The following is a 12,884-nucleotide window of genomic DNA, read 5'->3' as shown; positions in this document are numbered from 1 at the left end:
TTCTACGAGGTAGGCGTTAAACCTGACAACAATCCAAATGGCATGGGCAGGAAACTTAAGCTAAATTCAGGACAGTCCATCACATGTGTATGTTAATTATATGTAAACTGGTGTTAACTGACAAATGCAACGGGCAGAAGGATGTGCAGTGAGGAGTAATTTGCACGTTTAAGAAGGGTGATATCTAAAATACAACTGCATATACACCATCCTCTGTGTGTAAGGGATCTGAGATCTGCGTGCCCGGGGTCGGCCGACTCTCCCCCACGGCACACAGGGCGGCGCCTTCTGCTTGTGGCCAGGTGTTGCGCCCTCACAGGCAGCACCTGAAATCCCGCTCCCCCCCGTGCGAAGACGGCTGAGACTCCAGCTGCGAGAGGACCCGAGTCCCCAGGCAGCAGGCGTGGTGCCTTGTGGTATTTAAAAAGGTCTGTACTTTAATGTGAGAATGGAAAGGAGGGGAAAGCTCCGGGCCTCCTTCTGCATGCATCTGGGTTGGGTTTCGCTTCTCTGTTCCAGTGAAAATGCTGTGCCCTCTGCCCCCGCTCCTCACCCGGAGGGCCAGGGCTGTCGATGGAGGAATCAGACACAGGCCAGGCGGCATACGGGAGAGCAGCAGGGCTGCGGCCCTCAGGCTGGCCTCTCAATCGCGGGGGGCCTTGGTCTGACTGACAGCTGGAACCCCAACCGCGGACCGGGTAAGGCCTTGACAAGGACAAGTGAGTCACAAGTGCCAGGCAGGTGTCCCCAGTGCCCTCTCAAAGGTGGGTTTCCTACCCTGCAGTAAACCCCTCCCCTGCCCCACTGGACCGGCCTGATGGCTCCCTGCTCTCTGCACCCTCTGGGCTTTCCCAGTGACCCAGCAGGTCCTGGCTGGTCCAGGGCACGCGTGGGGAGCAGCACTCTTCTGGCTGGTTCCACACAGGTGCCACAACATGCACCATGTGTTCCCTAACTTCTCTGATTTTAAAGAAACATAGACAGAGACTGGAAAATTGGGTTTCCTCTACATTTATTGCCACTGCTAAATGATTAACAACATTCACAACTTCTTAGATTTAAAAAGAAAAAAAAGGAGAAGAAAAAACCCAAAAACTTCCATTTTGTAACATCACAAATGTCTTCTAGGTTTTACCAAGGATCAAAAACGCTAAAATTCTCTATTTGATTTCCAGGGACAGAAACAAGCCAGAGACAGTAAGCACCCAGAGTGGCAGGTTAGCACTTTCCGGATGCCTGTTGTCCTCACGGAAGAGACCCTGGAACTAGAATGACAGAAAAGACACTGTGACTTTGACAAGGCTACGCAAGCACACGTCGCGTTCAGTGCATGCTCCCCACAGAGCGGCCTCTCTGGAGAGGGCAAGGGCGGGCACGGAGGGCCGGCGTGCACGCTCCCCAGCCAGCCGCGGGCCTGCGGACACACCGCCACGCCCCGTCCCGGCTCCCACAGTGCCCTTGCTGTCCCAGCATGGAGTCCACAGAGTGTCACCTGAGGGCTCAGAGAACTTCCCAGGAAAAAAGGTAGGTGTTCCCTTTGATGTCTGCCAAAGGCTCACAAGCTGTCAGCTCAAAGCGTGATGTCCCAGGAGGAAGGGCAGGGAGCTGCAGGCACAGCGCCTACCCCCGGAATTCCTAAAGCATTTTACTTACAAATAAAAGTGGAAGAAGCCAAGAGTGAGCATATGGGACAAAGTGAATATGCTGGTCAGAGCTCTCTATGCTCAGGCCTGTGCTGGGGACGCATGCCTCGCTCAGGGCCCACGGGAGCTCTCAAAGGCCAAGGGGCCGCTGACCCGGGCCACCACAGGAGGCTGCTGGAGGTCAGGAAGGAGATGAACCGGGGCAGCTGTGGCTCCCCAGACACCACCCCTGCCGGCTGGCTGCTTCAGCTTTGCGGAGGCACCCTCCAGAGCCCACCTGGCCACAAAGACCTCCCAGTTGCCAAGGCAACAGAAATGACCAGAGGCGAGCAGAGCCCTGGGGGCTACACCTGACATGAAGGGACGCAACCTGAGACAGGAGGTGTGACAGGTAAGAACCAGAGGACCCTGGCCTAAGCTGGGAAGGCCTGTGGCTTTAAGCAGCCAATACAGTGGCCAATGAGGTTGGCCATTGCTGTGCCCCAAGCCTGTCACGTCAGCAGGATCCTAAGTTTTCCCGACTTTGTTGGGCGTGTACTTAAAACGTCAACACTGCTGCCCACAGCCTGAATTCCACATGTGGTTCCAAGAGGCAGAGCGCTGGCGGATGGATGGAGGGGTGGCGACCATGCACCTAGAAAAAGCAGCCAGCTGGGCAGCTCACCCCAAGGGGACCCTTCCTGTTCTACACTAAGGGCTAATAAAGCGCTTCTTCACCCTGCCACACACGCACAAGAGGGGCCCCGGAGGTTCCTCACCCACCCCAACATCTGGGGAAAGCTTCATGGTGTAAAGATGGCTCCCATTAAATGCACCTGTTGTTATACTGTTCCTAAAGTTTCGTCAAGTCTCTGGGGATGCATTGAGAGATAAGACCTCAGGAATAACATGCTCACGGAATCTCCGCTCGCTCAAAGAGCTTCAGAGCTCCTGCCAACAGGCTGTACCAGAGTACAGTTCGCTATAAGCAATTTCTGTTCACGTTTAAATTCTGGAAACTTAAATTCTGGAGACAATGAGAAGACATTCTGTGCCCGTTTTAGCATCAAGTTTGCTAACAGAGCTCGCCGGGACAGCAGTGCCCGCAGGACGGATGGGGACAGCGACAGAAGCCAGCTCCCGAGCACTGCAGGGGCACTGCACCGCCTTCTGAGGAGGAACTGAGAAACGAGGGGGTCTGATGACAAAAGCACTGGGGAGAGGAGGCGGGGCAAAAGCAGGCTGGAAATGGTGCGTTTGTATCTTTAAGGAAAGTAAAGGCAGAGGCAGCTCCGCACCCAGGCCTGCAGGACTGCGGGGCGGCTGCTGGGGCGCCCGCCACACCTACTTGGGCTCAGGCTGCAGGGCCGATCCGGGACAGAGGTGGCGTGTTAAGAGTAATTGCCTCTTCAAGCCTTATCTTTCTCACCAATGGTTTTCATCTATTCAGGGAAAGAATGATTTTGTTCAAAACTGAGTTGGAAATCATGCGTGGGAGGGGAGCTAAAGAGAGGAAGATGAGGGTGTTTTCAGGCCTGAGGCCTTTGAGAAGGAACAGGTGCGAAGACCCGAGAAGGGGATGCTGGGGGCGGCTGGTGGCCGTGCACCGTGGCACGGCCACCAGCCGCCCGCCCGCTGCCCGCATGACACCGGGCTGCTCCCTGGCCGAGCGCAATTGGAACCGAGAGCCCTGCAGCCAGAACTGGAAGGTGAGAGGCGAGACCTGTCTGTGTCCAGAGACTTGTTTCCCTCACAGAAATTTCTGATTTTCTTTTTGTGGTATTTTGATGTCTGACTTTTGAAGAGTGGGGAACACCAACTCTTCTGGAGAAATCGTCTCTGTGTACGGGACCGCCAGTGTGGGCAGAGTGCCCCACCGGGGTTCACATACCTATTTGTTGGCCCGTTTATGTCGGTACATCTGCATCATCCTCTGACGGAACACGTCAAACGTGTCTTCTTTGTGCTCCTGCCCGTCGGCGCCCAACCCCTCCCCTTCTGAGGCCGTCCCCCTAGGAGCAGAACACAGAGTTAGCCGCCTGGAGCCCTGAGCCTGGCCACTGGGACACTGGCTGTGGCACAGCAGCCAGGAAGGGACAGGCACGCGGGACAGGGTGATGGCACAGAAAAGGGGTGTGAAGACGTGGCTCACAGTGGGGAACAGGGAACTCACCGGTGCAGTTGGTGGGACCTCTGAGGCCACGCTCAGAAGCCCCTGGGAAGAGCAGAAACCTCCCCCGGCAGGTGCTAGGCTCGGTTTTACATAGAATGCTGGCTGTGTGTTAATGGGGCTTAAACTCTGGGCTGTGTTCTCCTCTCTGGCCAGGTTGCTTATGGGTTCCCAGAAAAGAAAAGTGCCTCTTGGTATAACTACCCAGAATTACCACTCAGCTTTTATGGCAATAATGAAGGTGGCTGAAATGGCAGGGACTGAGAAGCCACTTAAATAGTCTGTGCTAGCACAGAGCCAGGTAAACATCTGTGTATATAATGACCTGCTTCTCACCTGAAGACTCCCTTAGTTAAAAACAACTAACTGCTAGCTGGAGGCCATGTTCAACACAAGGGAGACCAGGAATCAGGTTGCAAGTCAAAGGGCTCAGGAGCAGAATCCCAGAGAAAGGCTCCTCTCCCCGGGCACAGTCACCCCCCGCCCTCAGCGCCTGCCGCGTACACGCTGACCGGCTCCCTGATGCCCTTCCCACAGGAGCCCAGGCCATGGCCCTCCTTCCAGCCCATCTTCTGCAGCATCTGGAACCCCAGGTTCTTGTCAGTCAGCTTCTGCTGGGTGAAGTCAAAATCCTTGGGTTTCTGAGGAGAGAAGAGTGTGCACGTGGGCTGCAGCCCGTCCCATGCTGCCCCTGGCCGCAGGCCGGTACTGGGGTGCCCTATGGCTCCTGACTCTCCAGACACTCAGAGTCAAGCCATGGTGGCCTCCGGGTTCCTGACGACACTCCCCTGCTGGGCTGGGACTTCTGAAGATTGTGAGGAAAGAGGTACCCGCCCCGGAACCAAGTCAGACCAGCCTCGTGGGCTTCCCCGGGGCCACTCCTGCTGCCAGACTGTAAGGAGACTCCATGGGGCCGGGGGCGGCCCTGGGGCCCAGGTGGGGAGGAAGAGCCCCGAGCGGGGACCTGGATAAAGAGGGTGGCTCTGTGATGACCGGAGGGCTCACCCTAGGCTGGGGGTCACCGGGGCCCAAGGCCTGAGGCAGGAAGGCCCCTGGAATCGGAGAGGGGAAGGGGTGACCCTGCTGCAGAGACGGGCCGCATGGGAAGTCGATCCCTAGGCCTTCCCTGCTCTAGCCCAGCCCCATGGCTTCACTGACTCCTGCGGCCTTCCAGATCTCTGCAGTCTCGGAAGCCCTCCTGGCACAGAGCAGCCCCCACTGAGGAGGGAGTACAGAGGGGGCCTCTGAGGGCCCTGTGGGTGGAAGGGCAGGAACCCCGGCAGTAATTTGGGCTCCCTGGATTTCTGTCACTCATGAATACTCATGGACACCCACTTGGGGCTCTCCTCCAGGCCACACCCCGCTGAGGATAGCCTGGGAAGTCGGAGAGGGCCCCTCCCTCGCCTAGGGCAGCCGGGGGACAGGGTCTGAGCAGGGGACAAAGTGTGGGGGGGAAAGGAGGGGATGGGCCGTTAAGCCAGGCCAGATCTTTGCAAGTGTTCAGTCTATGTCCAGGGAGCTCCCTGTCTGGTCTCCTGGGGTCCACGGGCCAGTCAGCTGTGCGCAGAGGGATTGGGGAGCCTCCTCCCTGCAGGGGATGCAAGCATCCCACTTTACAGAGGTACAAAACGAGGCTCCGGAGCTAGAGGCCAGGACTGGGGGGCCAGGCTGAAGCTGGCTTCGCCCTCACCCACCACCAGACCTGTCCCCAGATGCTGGCTCAGCTTACAACCCATTGTGCCAGTCAGGGCCAAGAGCTCCAACCTCTCTGCTGTGCCAGGGCCACAAGGATGCTTCTTCTGGCCCTGGAGACTGACACAGGGCACCTGGGACAGGTCTGCGCCACCACACAGGCTTTCCGTACCACCGGACACCAGCACACACCTCACCTGGTTCTCTGCCTGGTGCCCGAGCTCCAAGGACCTGCGATGTCTCCACGGGTCCCATACGACCTCATCCTGCCTTGATGCACCCTCACCTTGTCCACTGGGCTGTCGGAGTGTACCCCATCTCCTTCCAATGACCTGTCCTCCTCCCAACAGGGGTCCCCATTTCAGACAACGACAGCTCCGTCCTACCTGCTCCCGCCAACCCTAGAGTGGCCCTGCACTCCTGGCCACGCCAACCACACCCAACCCCAGACCCCTCCTGGTCCTGGCTCTGCAGGCTTCCCACCCCCAGGCTGCTCCCAACAGCCACATCTTCTACCCAAACCCCCACCTTCGGTGCATAGGGCCTCCCCTCAGGGAAGGGGCCACAGGGCTGACATCCATCCACATGCCGTGGGTCCTGGCGGCCTCTCCCCACTGCCATCACTCCACTGAGGCCACAAGGGCTCCCTGGTAACCTGAGATTGCCCTGGGGCCTCTCCCCAGCCTCCCAGATTAAGTAATACCTCTGAACCCACTCTACGCCCAGTCTCCCCTCCACTTGCTTCTCTGTACCCACAACACACCCACCACATATTTCTGCACGTCGGCCCTGCTCACTGCGTCCAGGTGGGCAGACGGGGCATGGCCCACAGGTGCCCAGGAGTTGATGTGTACATGCGCAACACACGGCCCACTAGCCATCAGGCACTCCCTTACCGCTGTTACAGCCACCAGATCCGACCTTCTCAAGAGCCAAGACATCATCTGTTTACCCCTCCAATCCACCACACACCACTGAGTGGACTAATACTGCCTCCTGTGCTTTGGGCAAAGCCAACAGCTTTAAACAGTCCCCAGGAGAAAAGGCTGTCTGTGGTGCTTGACACACTAGCACCCAGTGTGAAGAGCAAGTATACCTTAGTCACAAGCTACAGTGTCCTCTGAAACTCTAATTCTGACTGTTCAGTGCGTGCGGCCTCACGCTCTTGCTCACCTTCTTTCTGGACACGGGGCGACCCCGAGGCCTGTCGTAGGCAATGCGAACTGGTTCATGAACTGGAAGACAAAAGACACAGAAAGAAACAAACACACGGGGAGATTCTCAAGATAGCGGTGTAAGTAGGATGGTGGAAATCTCCTCCCAAAACCATATATATTTGGAAAATACAGCGAATACAACTATCCCTAAAAGAGTGACCGGAAGACACAGTACACGAGCCAGGCTACATCTCCGAGAGACCAACACCTCATGGAAAAGGGTAGGAAACAAAGCTGTGAGCCGGCGGGACCCGAGCACTCCCCCCACCAGCTCACAGGCAGGGGAAGCACAGGACTGCTGAATGACCAGCCCTGCTGGTCTGCCCCGGGAGCACAGGCACACACCGCATGGTGCACTGGATACTGGAGGAGCAGAAAAGCAAGGTTCGAGACTGAGACTGTGAACAAGTTCCCACAGCCGCTGCCCTGGGACAAAAGAAAAACAACAAGTGCTTTAAAAGTCTTAAAGGGCCAAGGGTTTAACAGGTGGACAAAATCGTCCTGCACACTCAGCCCAGCAGGCTGGGAACTTTAGGGAACTTCAGGTGCCCTAACCCCCTGGGTGACAACGCAGCTCCAAACCCGCTTGAGGTGATAGGCAGCCTGCCGTTCCTTCCCCCTCGCCAGCACTACAAGCAAACCAGCTGACCCGCCATTGCTGTGGAACAGCCCGGGAGCAGCCCTGCCTACAGCAACCACACAGCTTAGCACAGAGGCTTCTCCAGGCGCACGACTAACCGGCCCAAACCTAGAGGCTGTCCCCCTGCGTGCGGTTGACCGGCACAGACAGCGGAGATGGGCGCAGAGTCCGGAAGGCACAAAGGGGCTCTGTTATAATGGCAGAACACGCACCACTCGCGTGCAACGCCCACCAGTGCCCTAGGCCATCACAAGGGCTGCCCCACCCACGGCAGCTCAGGGGATTAGCCCAGAGGCTGCTCCCTGTGTGCGGTTAACTGGCACAGACTGCGGAGACTGGCAAGGCTACTGGCAAGCAGGAAGCGATTTTGTTCTCCCAGCTGACACACGCGCCACTCCCTGGCCCCCATTCCCATCGCCATATAAAGGCAGAAGAACCTCGTTCAGTCCCAAATCCCTCAACACAAGAGAGAGGGCTTGATGAGACTGAAATCACCAATCTTCCTGAAAAGGAATTCAAAATAAAAGTCATAAGCATGATGATGGAGCTACAGAGAAATATCCAGGAGCTAAGGGATGAATTCAGGCGGGAAATAACAGAAATAAAACAAACAATGGAAGGATTTAAGAGCAGACTCGATGAGGTGGAAGAGACTGTTAATGGAATAGAAATCAGAGAACAGGAATACAGAGAGGCTGAGGCACAGAGAGAGATAAAAGGATCTCTAGGAATGAAAAAATATTAAGAGAACTGTGTGACCAATCCAAACGGAACAATATGCACATTATAGGGGTACCAGAAGAAGAAGAGAGAGAAAAAGGGAAAGAAATTGTCTTTGAAGAAATAATTGCTAAAAACTTCCCCAATCTGGGGAAGGAAATAGTCTCTCAGACCATGGAAGTCCACATCTCCCAACACAAGGGACCCAAGGAGGACAACACCAAGACACATAATAATTAAAATGGCAAAGATCAAAGACAAGGACAGGGTATTAAAAGCAGCCAGAGAGAGAAAAAAGATCACCTAGAAAGGAAAACCCATCAGGCTATCATCAGACTCCTCCGCAGAAACCTTACAGGCCAGAAGGGAATGGTATGATATATTCAATGCAATGAAACAGAAATGCTTTGAACCAAGAATACTTTATCTAGCAAGATTATCATTTAAATTTGAAGGAGGGATTGAACAATTCCCAGATAAGCAAAAGTTGAGGGAATTTGCCTCCCACAGACCATCTCTACAATGTATTTTAAAGGGACTTCTCTAGATGGAAGTATGCCTAAGGCTAAGAGCTGTCACCAGAGAAAATAAAATGACAGCAAAGAAAGTAGACCAACCAAATACTAACTAAAGGCAAAATAAAACCAGCTATCCACAAAATGAGTCAAGGAAAACACAAAGAGGACAGAATAAAACACCTAAATAAAGAGTAGAGGAGGAAGAAAAAGAAGAGAGAGAAATAAAGAATCATCAGACTGTGTTTATAATAGTGTAATAAGTGAGTTAAGTTAGACGGTTAGATAGTAAAGGAGCTGCCCTTGAACCTTTGGTAACCACGAATCCAAAGCCTGCAATGGCAATAAGTACATATCTATGGATAATCACCCTAAATGTAAATGGACTGAATGCACCACTCAAAAGACACAGAGTAACAGAATGGATAAAAAAGCAAGATTCATCTATATGCTGCCTATAAGAACCTCACTTCAAACTCAAACACATGCACAGACTAAAAGTGAAGGGATGGAAAAAGATATTTCATGCTAACAATACGGAGAAAAAAGCAGGAGTTGCAGTACTTGTATCAGACAAAACAGACTTCAAAACAAAGAAAGTCACAAAAGACAGAACATTACATAATGATAAAGGGCTCAGTCCAACAAGAGGATATAACCATTATAAATATCTATGCACCCAACACAGGAGCACCTACATATGTGAAACAAATACTAACAGAATTAAAGGAGGAAATAGAATGCAATGCATTCATTCTAGAGGACTTTAACACTCCACTCACTCCAAAGGACAGATCAACCAGAGAGAAAATAAGTTAGGACACAGAGGCACTGAACAACACACGAGAACAGATGGACCTAACAGACATCTACAGAACTCTACATCCAAAAGCAGCAGGATACACCTTCTTCTCAAGCACATATGGAACATTTTCAAGAACAGACCACATACTAGGCTACAAAAAGAGCCTTACTAAATTCAAAAAGACTGAAATTGTACCAACCAACTTCTCAGATCACAAAGATATAAAACTAGAAATAAATTGTACAAAGAAAACAAAAGGCCTCACAAATACATAGAGGGTTAACATGCTCCTAAATAACCAATGGATCAGGGGGTGGGGCGGAAGATGGCGGCGTGAGTAGAGCAGCGGAAATCTCCTCCCAAAACAACATATATCTATGAAAATATAACAAAGACAACCCTTCCTAGAATAAAGACCAGAGGACACAGGACAATATCCAGACCACATCCACACCTGAGAGAACCCAGCGCCTCGCGAAGGGGGTAAGATACAAGCCCCGGCCCCGCGGGAGCCGAGCGCCCCTCCCCCCAGCTCCCGGCGGGAGAAGAGCAGGCAGAGCGGGAGGGAGACGGAGCCCAGGGCTGCCGAACACCCAGCCCCAGCCATCCGGGCCAGAGTGTAGGGCCCTCGATACTGGGAAAACAGGGCAGCAAGAACAGTGAGCAGGCACTGGAGGCTGGGCGACAGAGGACATAAGAAAAGCGCGCGACCATTTTTTTTTTTTTTGCTTTTTTGCTGCTTTGTTTTGGCGAGCGCTGTTTGGAAGTCTTAAAGGGACAGGGACCCCAATATTAGGGAAACAGGGCAGAAAGACCGGTGAGCAGAGGCCTGAGGCTGGCACCGGAGAATAAAGAAAAACGAACGACCACCTTTTTTTTTTAAATAAAAATTTTTTTTTTTTTTAATTAAAAAAATTTTTTTTCTTGTTTTTTTTTGTGGTCGTTGTTTTGTTTTGGCGGGTGCTTTTTGGAAGTCTTAAAGGGGCAGGGCGGGCCACTTAATCCAGAGGTAGGGAATCCGGGACCTCTGGGCACCCTAACCCCTGGGCTGCAGGGAGCAGGGAGGCCCCTTACAGAGATAAATAGCCTCCCAGCAGCTCCTGCTCCAACGTGACTCCACCATTTTGGAGTAGCTGCCCGAGCCAGGCCACGCTCACAGCAACAGCGGAGATCAACTCCATAGCAGCCGGGCAGGAAGCAGAAACCCTGTCTGCGCGCAGCTGCGCAGCACAAGCCACTAGAGGCCGCTGTTCTCCCAGGAGAGGAGGGCCACAAACCAACAAGAAAGGAAGTCCTTCCAGCCGTCACTCGTCCCAGTTCTGCAGACTATTCCTATCACCATGAAAAGGCAAAGCTACAGGCAGACAAAGATCACAGAGACAACACCAGAGAAGGAGACAGACCTAACCAGTCTTCCTGACAAAGAATTCAAAATAAGAATCATAAACATGCTGACAGAGATGCAGAGAAATACGCAAGAAAAATGGGATGAAGTCCGGAAAGAGATCACAGATGCCAGAAAGGAGATCGCAGAAATGAAACAAACTCTGGAAGGGTTTATAAGCAGAATGGATAGAATGCAAGAGGCCATTGATGGAATTGAAATCAGAGAACAGGAACGCATGGAAGCTGACATAGAGAGAGACAAAAGGATCTCCAGGAATGAAACAATATTAAGAGAACTGTGTGACCAATCTAAAAGGAGCAATATCCGTATTATAGGGGTCCCAGAAGAAGAAGAGAGAGGCAAAGAGATGGAAAGTATCTTAGAAGAAATAATTGCTGAAAACTTCCCCACACTGGGGGAGGAAGTAATCAAACAGACCACGGAAATACACAGAACCCCCAACAGAAAGGATCCAAGAAGGGCAACACCAAGACACATAATAATTAAAATGGCAAAGATCAAGGACAAGGAAAGAGTGTTAAAGGCAGCTAGAGAGAAAAAGGTCACCTATAAAGGGAAACCCATCAGGCTAACGTCAGATTTCTCAACAGAAACCCTACAGGCCAGAAGAGAATGGCATGATATATTTAATACAATGAAACAGAAGGGCCTTGAACCAAGGATACTGTATCCAGCACGACTATCATTCAAATATGACGCTGGGATTAAACAATTCCCAGACAAACAAAAGCTGAGGGAATTTGCTTTCCACAAACCACCTCTACAGAACATCTTACAGGGACTGCTCTAGATGGGAGCACTCCTAGAAAGAGCACAGCACAAAACACCCAACATATGAAGAATCGAGGAGGAGGAACAAGAAGGGAGAGAAGAAAAGAATCTCCAGACAGTGTATATAACAGCTCAATAAGCGAGCTAAGTTAGGCAGTAAGATACTAAAGAGGCTAACCTTGAACCTTTGGTAACCACGAATTTAAAGCCTGCAATGGCAATAAGTACATATCTTTCAATAGTCACCCTAAATGTTAATGGGTTGAATGCACCAATCAAAAGACACAGAGTAACAGAATGGATAAAAAAGCAAGACCCATCTATATGCTGCTTACAAGAAACTCACCTCAAACCCAAAGACATGTACAGACTAAAAGTCAAGGGATGGAAAAACATATTTCAAGCAAACAACAGTGAGAAGAAAGCAGGGGTTGCAGTACTAATATCAGACAAAATAGACTTCAAAACAAAGAAAGTAACAAGAGATAAAGAAGGACACTACATAATGATAAAGGGCTCAGTCAAACAAGAGGATATAACCATTCTAAATATATATGCACCCAACACAGGAGCACCAGCATATGTGAAACAAATACTAACAGAACTAAAGGGGGATATAGACTGCAATGCATTCATTCTAGGAGACTTCAACACACCACTCACCCCAAAGGATAGATCCACCGGGCAGAAAATAAGTAAGGACACGGAAGCACTGAACAACACAGTAGAGCAGATGGACCTAATAGACATCTATAGAACTCTACATCCAAAAGCAGCGGGATATACATTCTTCTCAAGTGCACATGGAACATTCTCCAGAATAGACCACATACTAGGCCACAAAAAGAGCCTCAGAAAATTCCAAAAGATTGAAATCCTACCAACCAACTTTTCAGACCACAAAGGCATAAAACTAGAAATAAACTGTACAAAGAAAGCAAAGAGGCTCACGAACACATGGAGGCTTAACAACACGCTCCTAAATAATCAATGGATCAATGACCAAATCAAAATGGAGATCCAGCAATATATGGAAACAAATGACAACAACAACACTAAGACCCAACTTCTGTGGGACACAGCAAAAGCAGTCTTAAGAGGAAAGTATATAGCAATCCAAGCATATTTAAAAAAGGAAGAGCAATCCCAAATGAATGGTCTAATGTCACAATTATCGAAATTGGAAAAAGAAGAACAGATGAGGCCTAAGGTCAGCAGAAGGAGGGACATAATAAAGATCAGAGAAGAAATAAATAAAATTGAGAAGAATAAAACAATAGCAAAAATCAATGAAACCAAGAGCTGGTTCTTCGAGAAAATAAAC

General features: G+C 51.2%; 1 protein-coding gene across 5 annotated transcripts in view; it reads right to left on the bottom strand.

Annotated features, from left to right (window-relative positions):
- Positions 1 to 995: 995 nt before the first annotated feature.
- SUGP2 (SURP and G-patch domain containing 2) overlaps positions 996 to 12,884 on the bottom strand; it is a 47,800-nt gene continuing 35,911 nt past the window's right edge. For 3 of the 5 annotated variants that reach the window (XM_057489983.1, XM_057489984.1, XM_036895581.2), the window contains 4 exons: positions 6,658 to 6,719; positions 4,297 to 4,433; positions 3,514 to 3,634; positions 996 to 1,265 (listed from right to left, as the gene is read on the bottom strand). In XM_057489983.1, coding sequence (XP_057345966.1) covers positions 3,514 to 3,634; positions 4,297 to 4,433; positions 6,658 to 6,719 — 320 coding nt within the window. In that variant the 3' untranslated portion in view covers positions 996 to 1,265. Of the gene's footprint in view, positions 1,266 to 2,970; positions 3,065 to 3,513; positions 3,635 to 4,295; positions 4,434 to 6,580; positions 6,720 to 12,884 lie in introns of those variants that run through there. The other 2 variants (XR_008993045.1, XM_057489985.1) reach the window with 2 other exon arrangements.

Source organism: Manis pentadactyla, chromosome 12 (assembly GCF_030020395.1).
Source record: "Manis pentadactyla isolate mManPen7 chromosome 12, mManPen7.hap1, whole genome shotgun sequence".
Lineage (NCBI taxonomy): Eukaryota > Metazoa > Chordata > Mammalia > Pholidota > Manidae > Manis > Manis pentadactyla.
The sequence above is the reverse complement of the archived record's forward strand: the minus strand, read 5'-3'. Positions and strand labels throughout refer to the sequence as shown.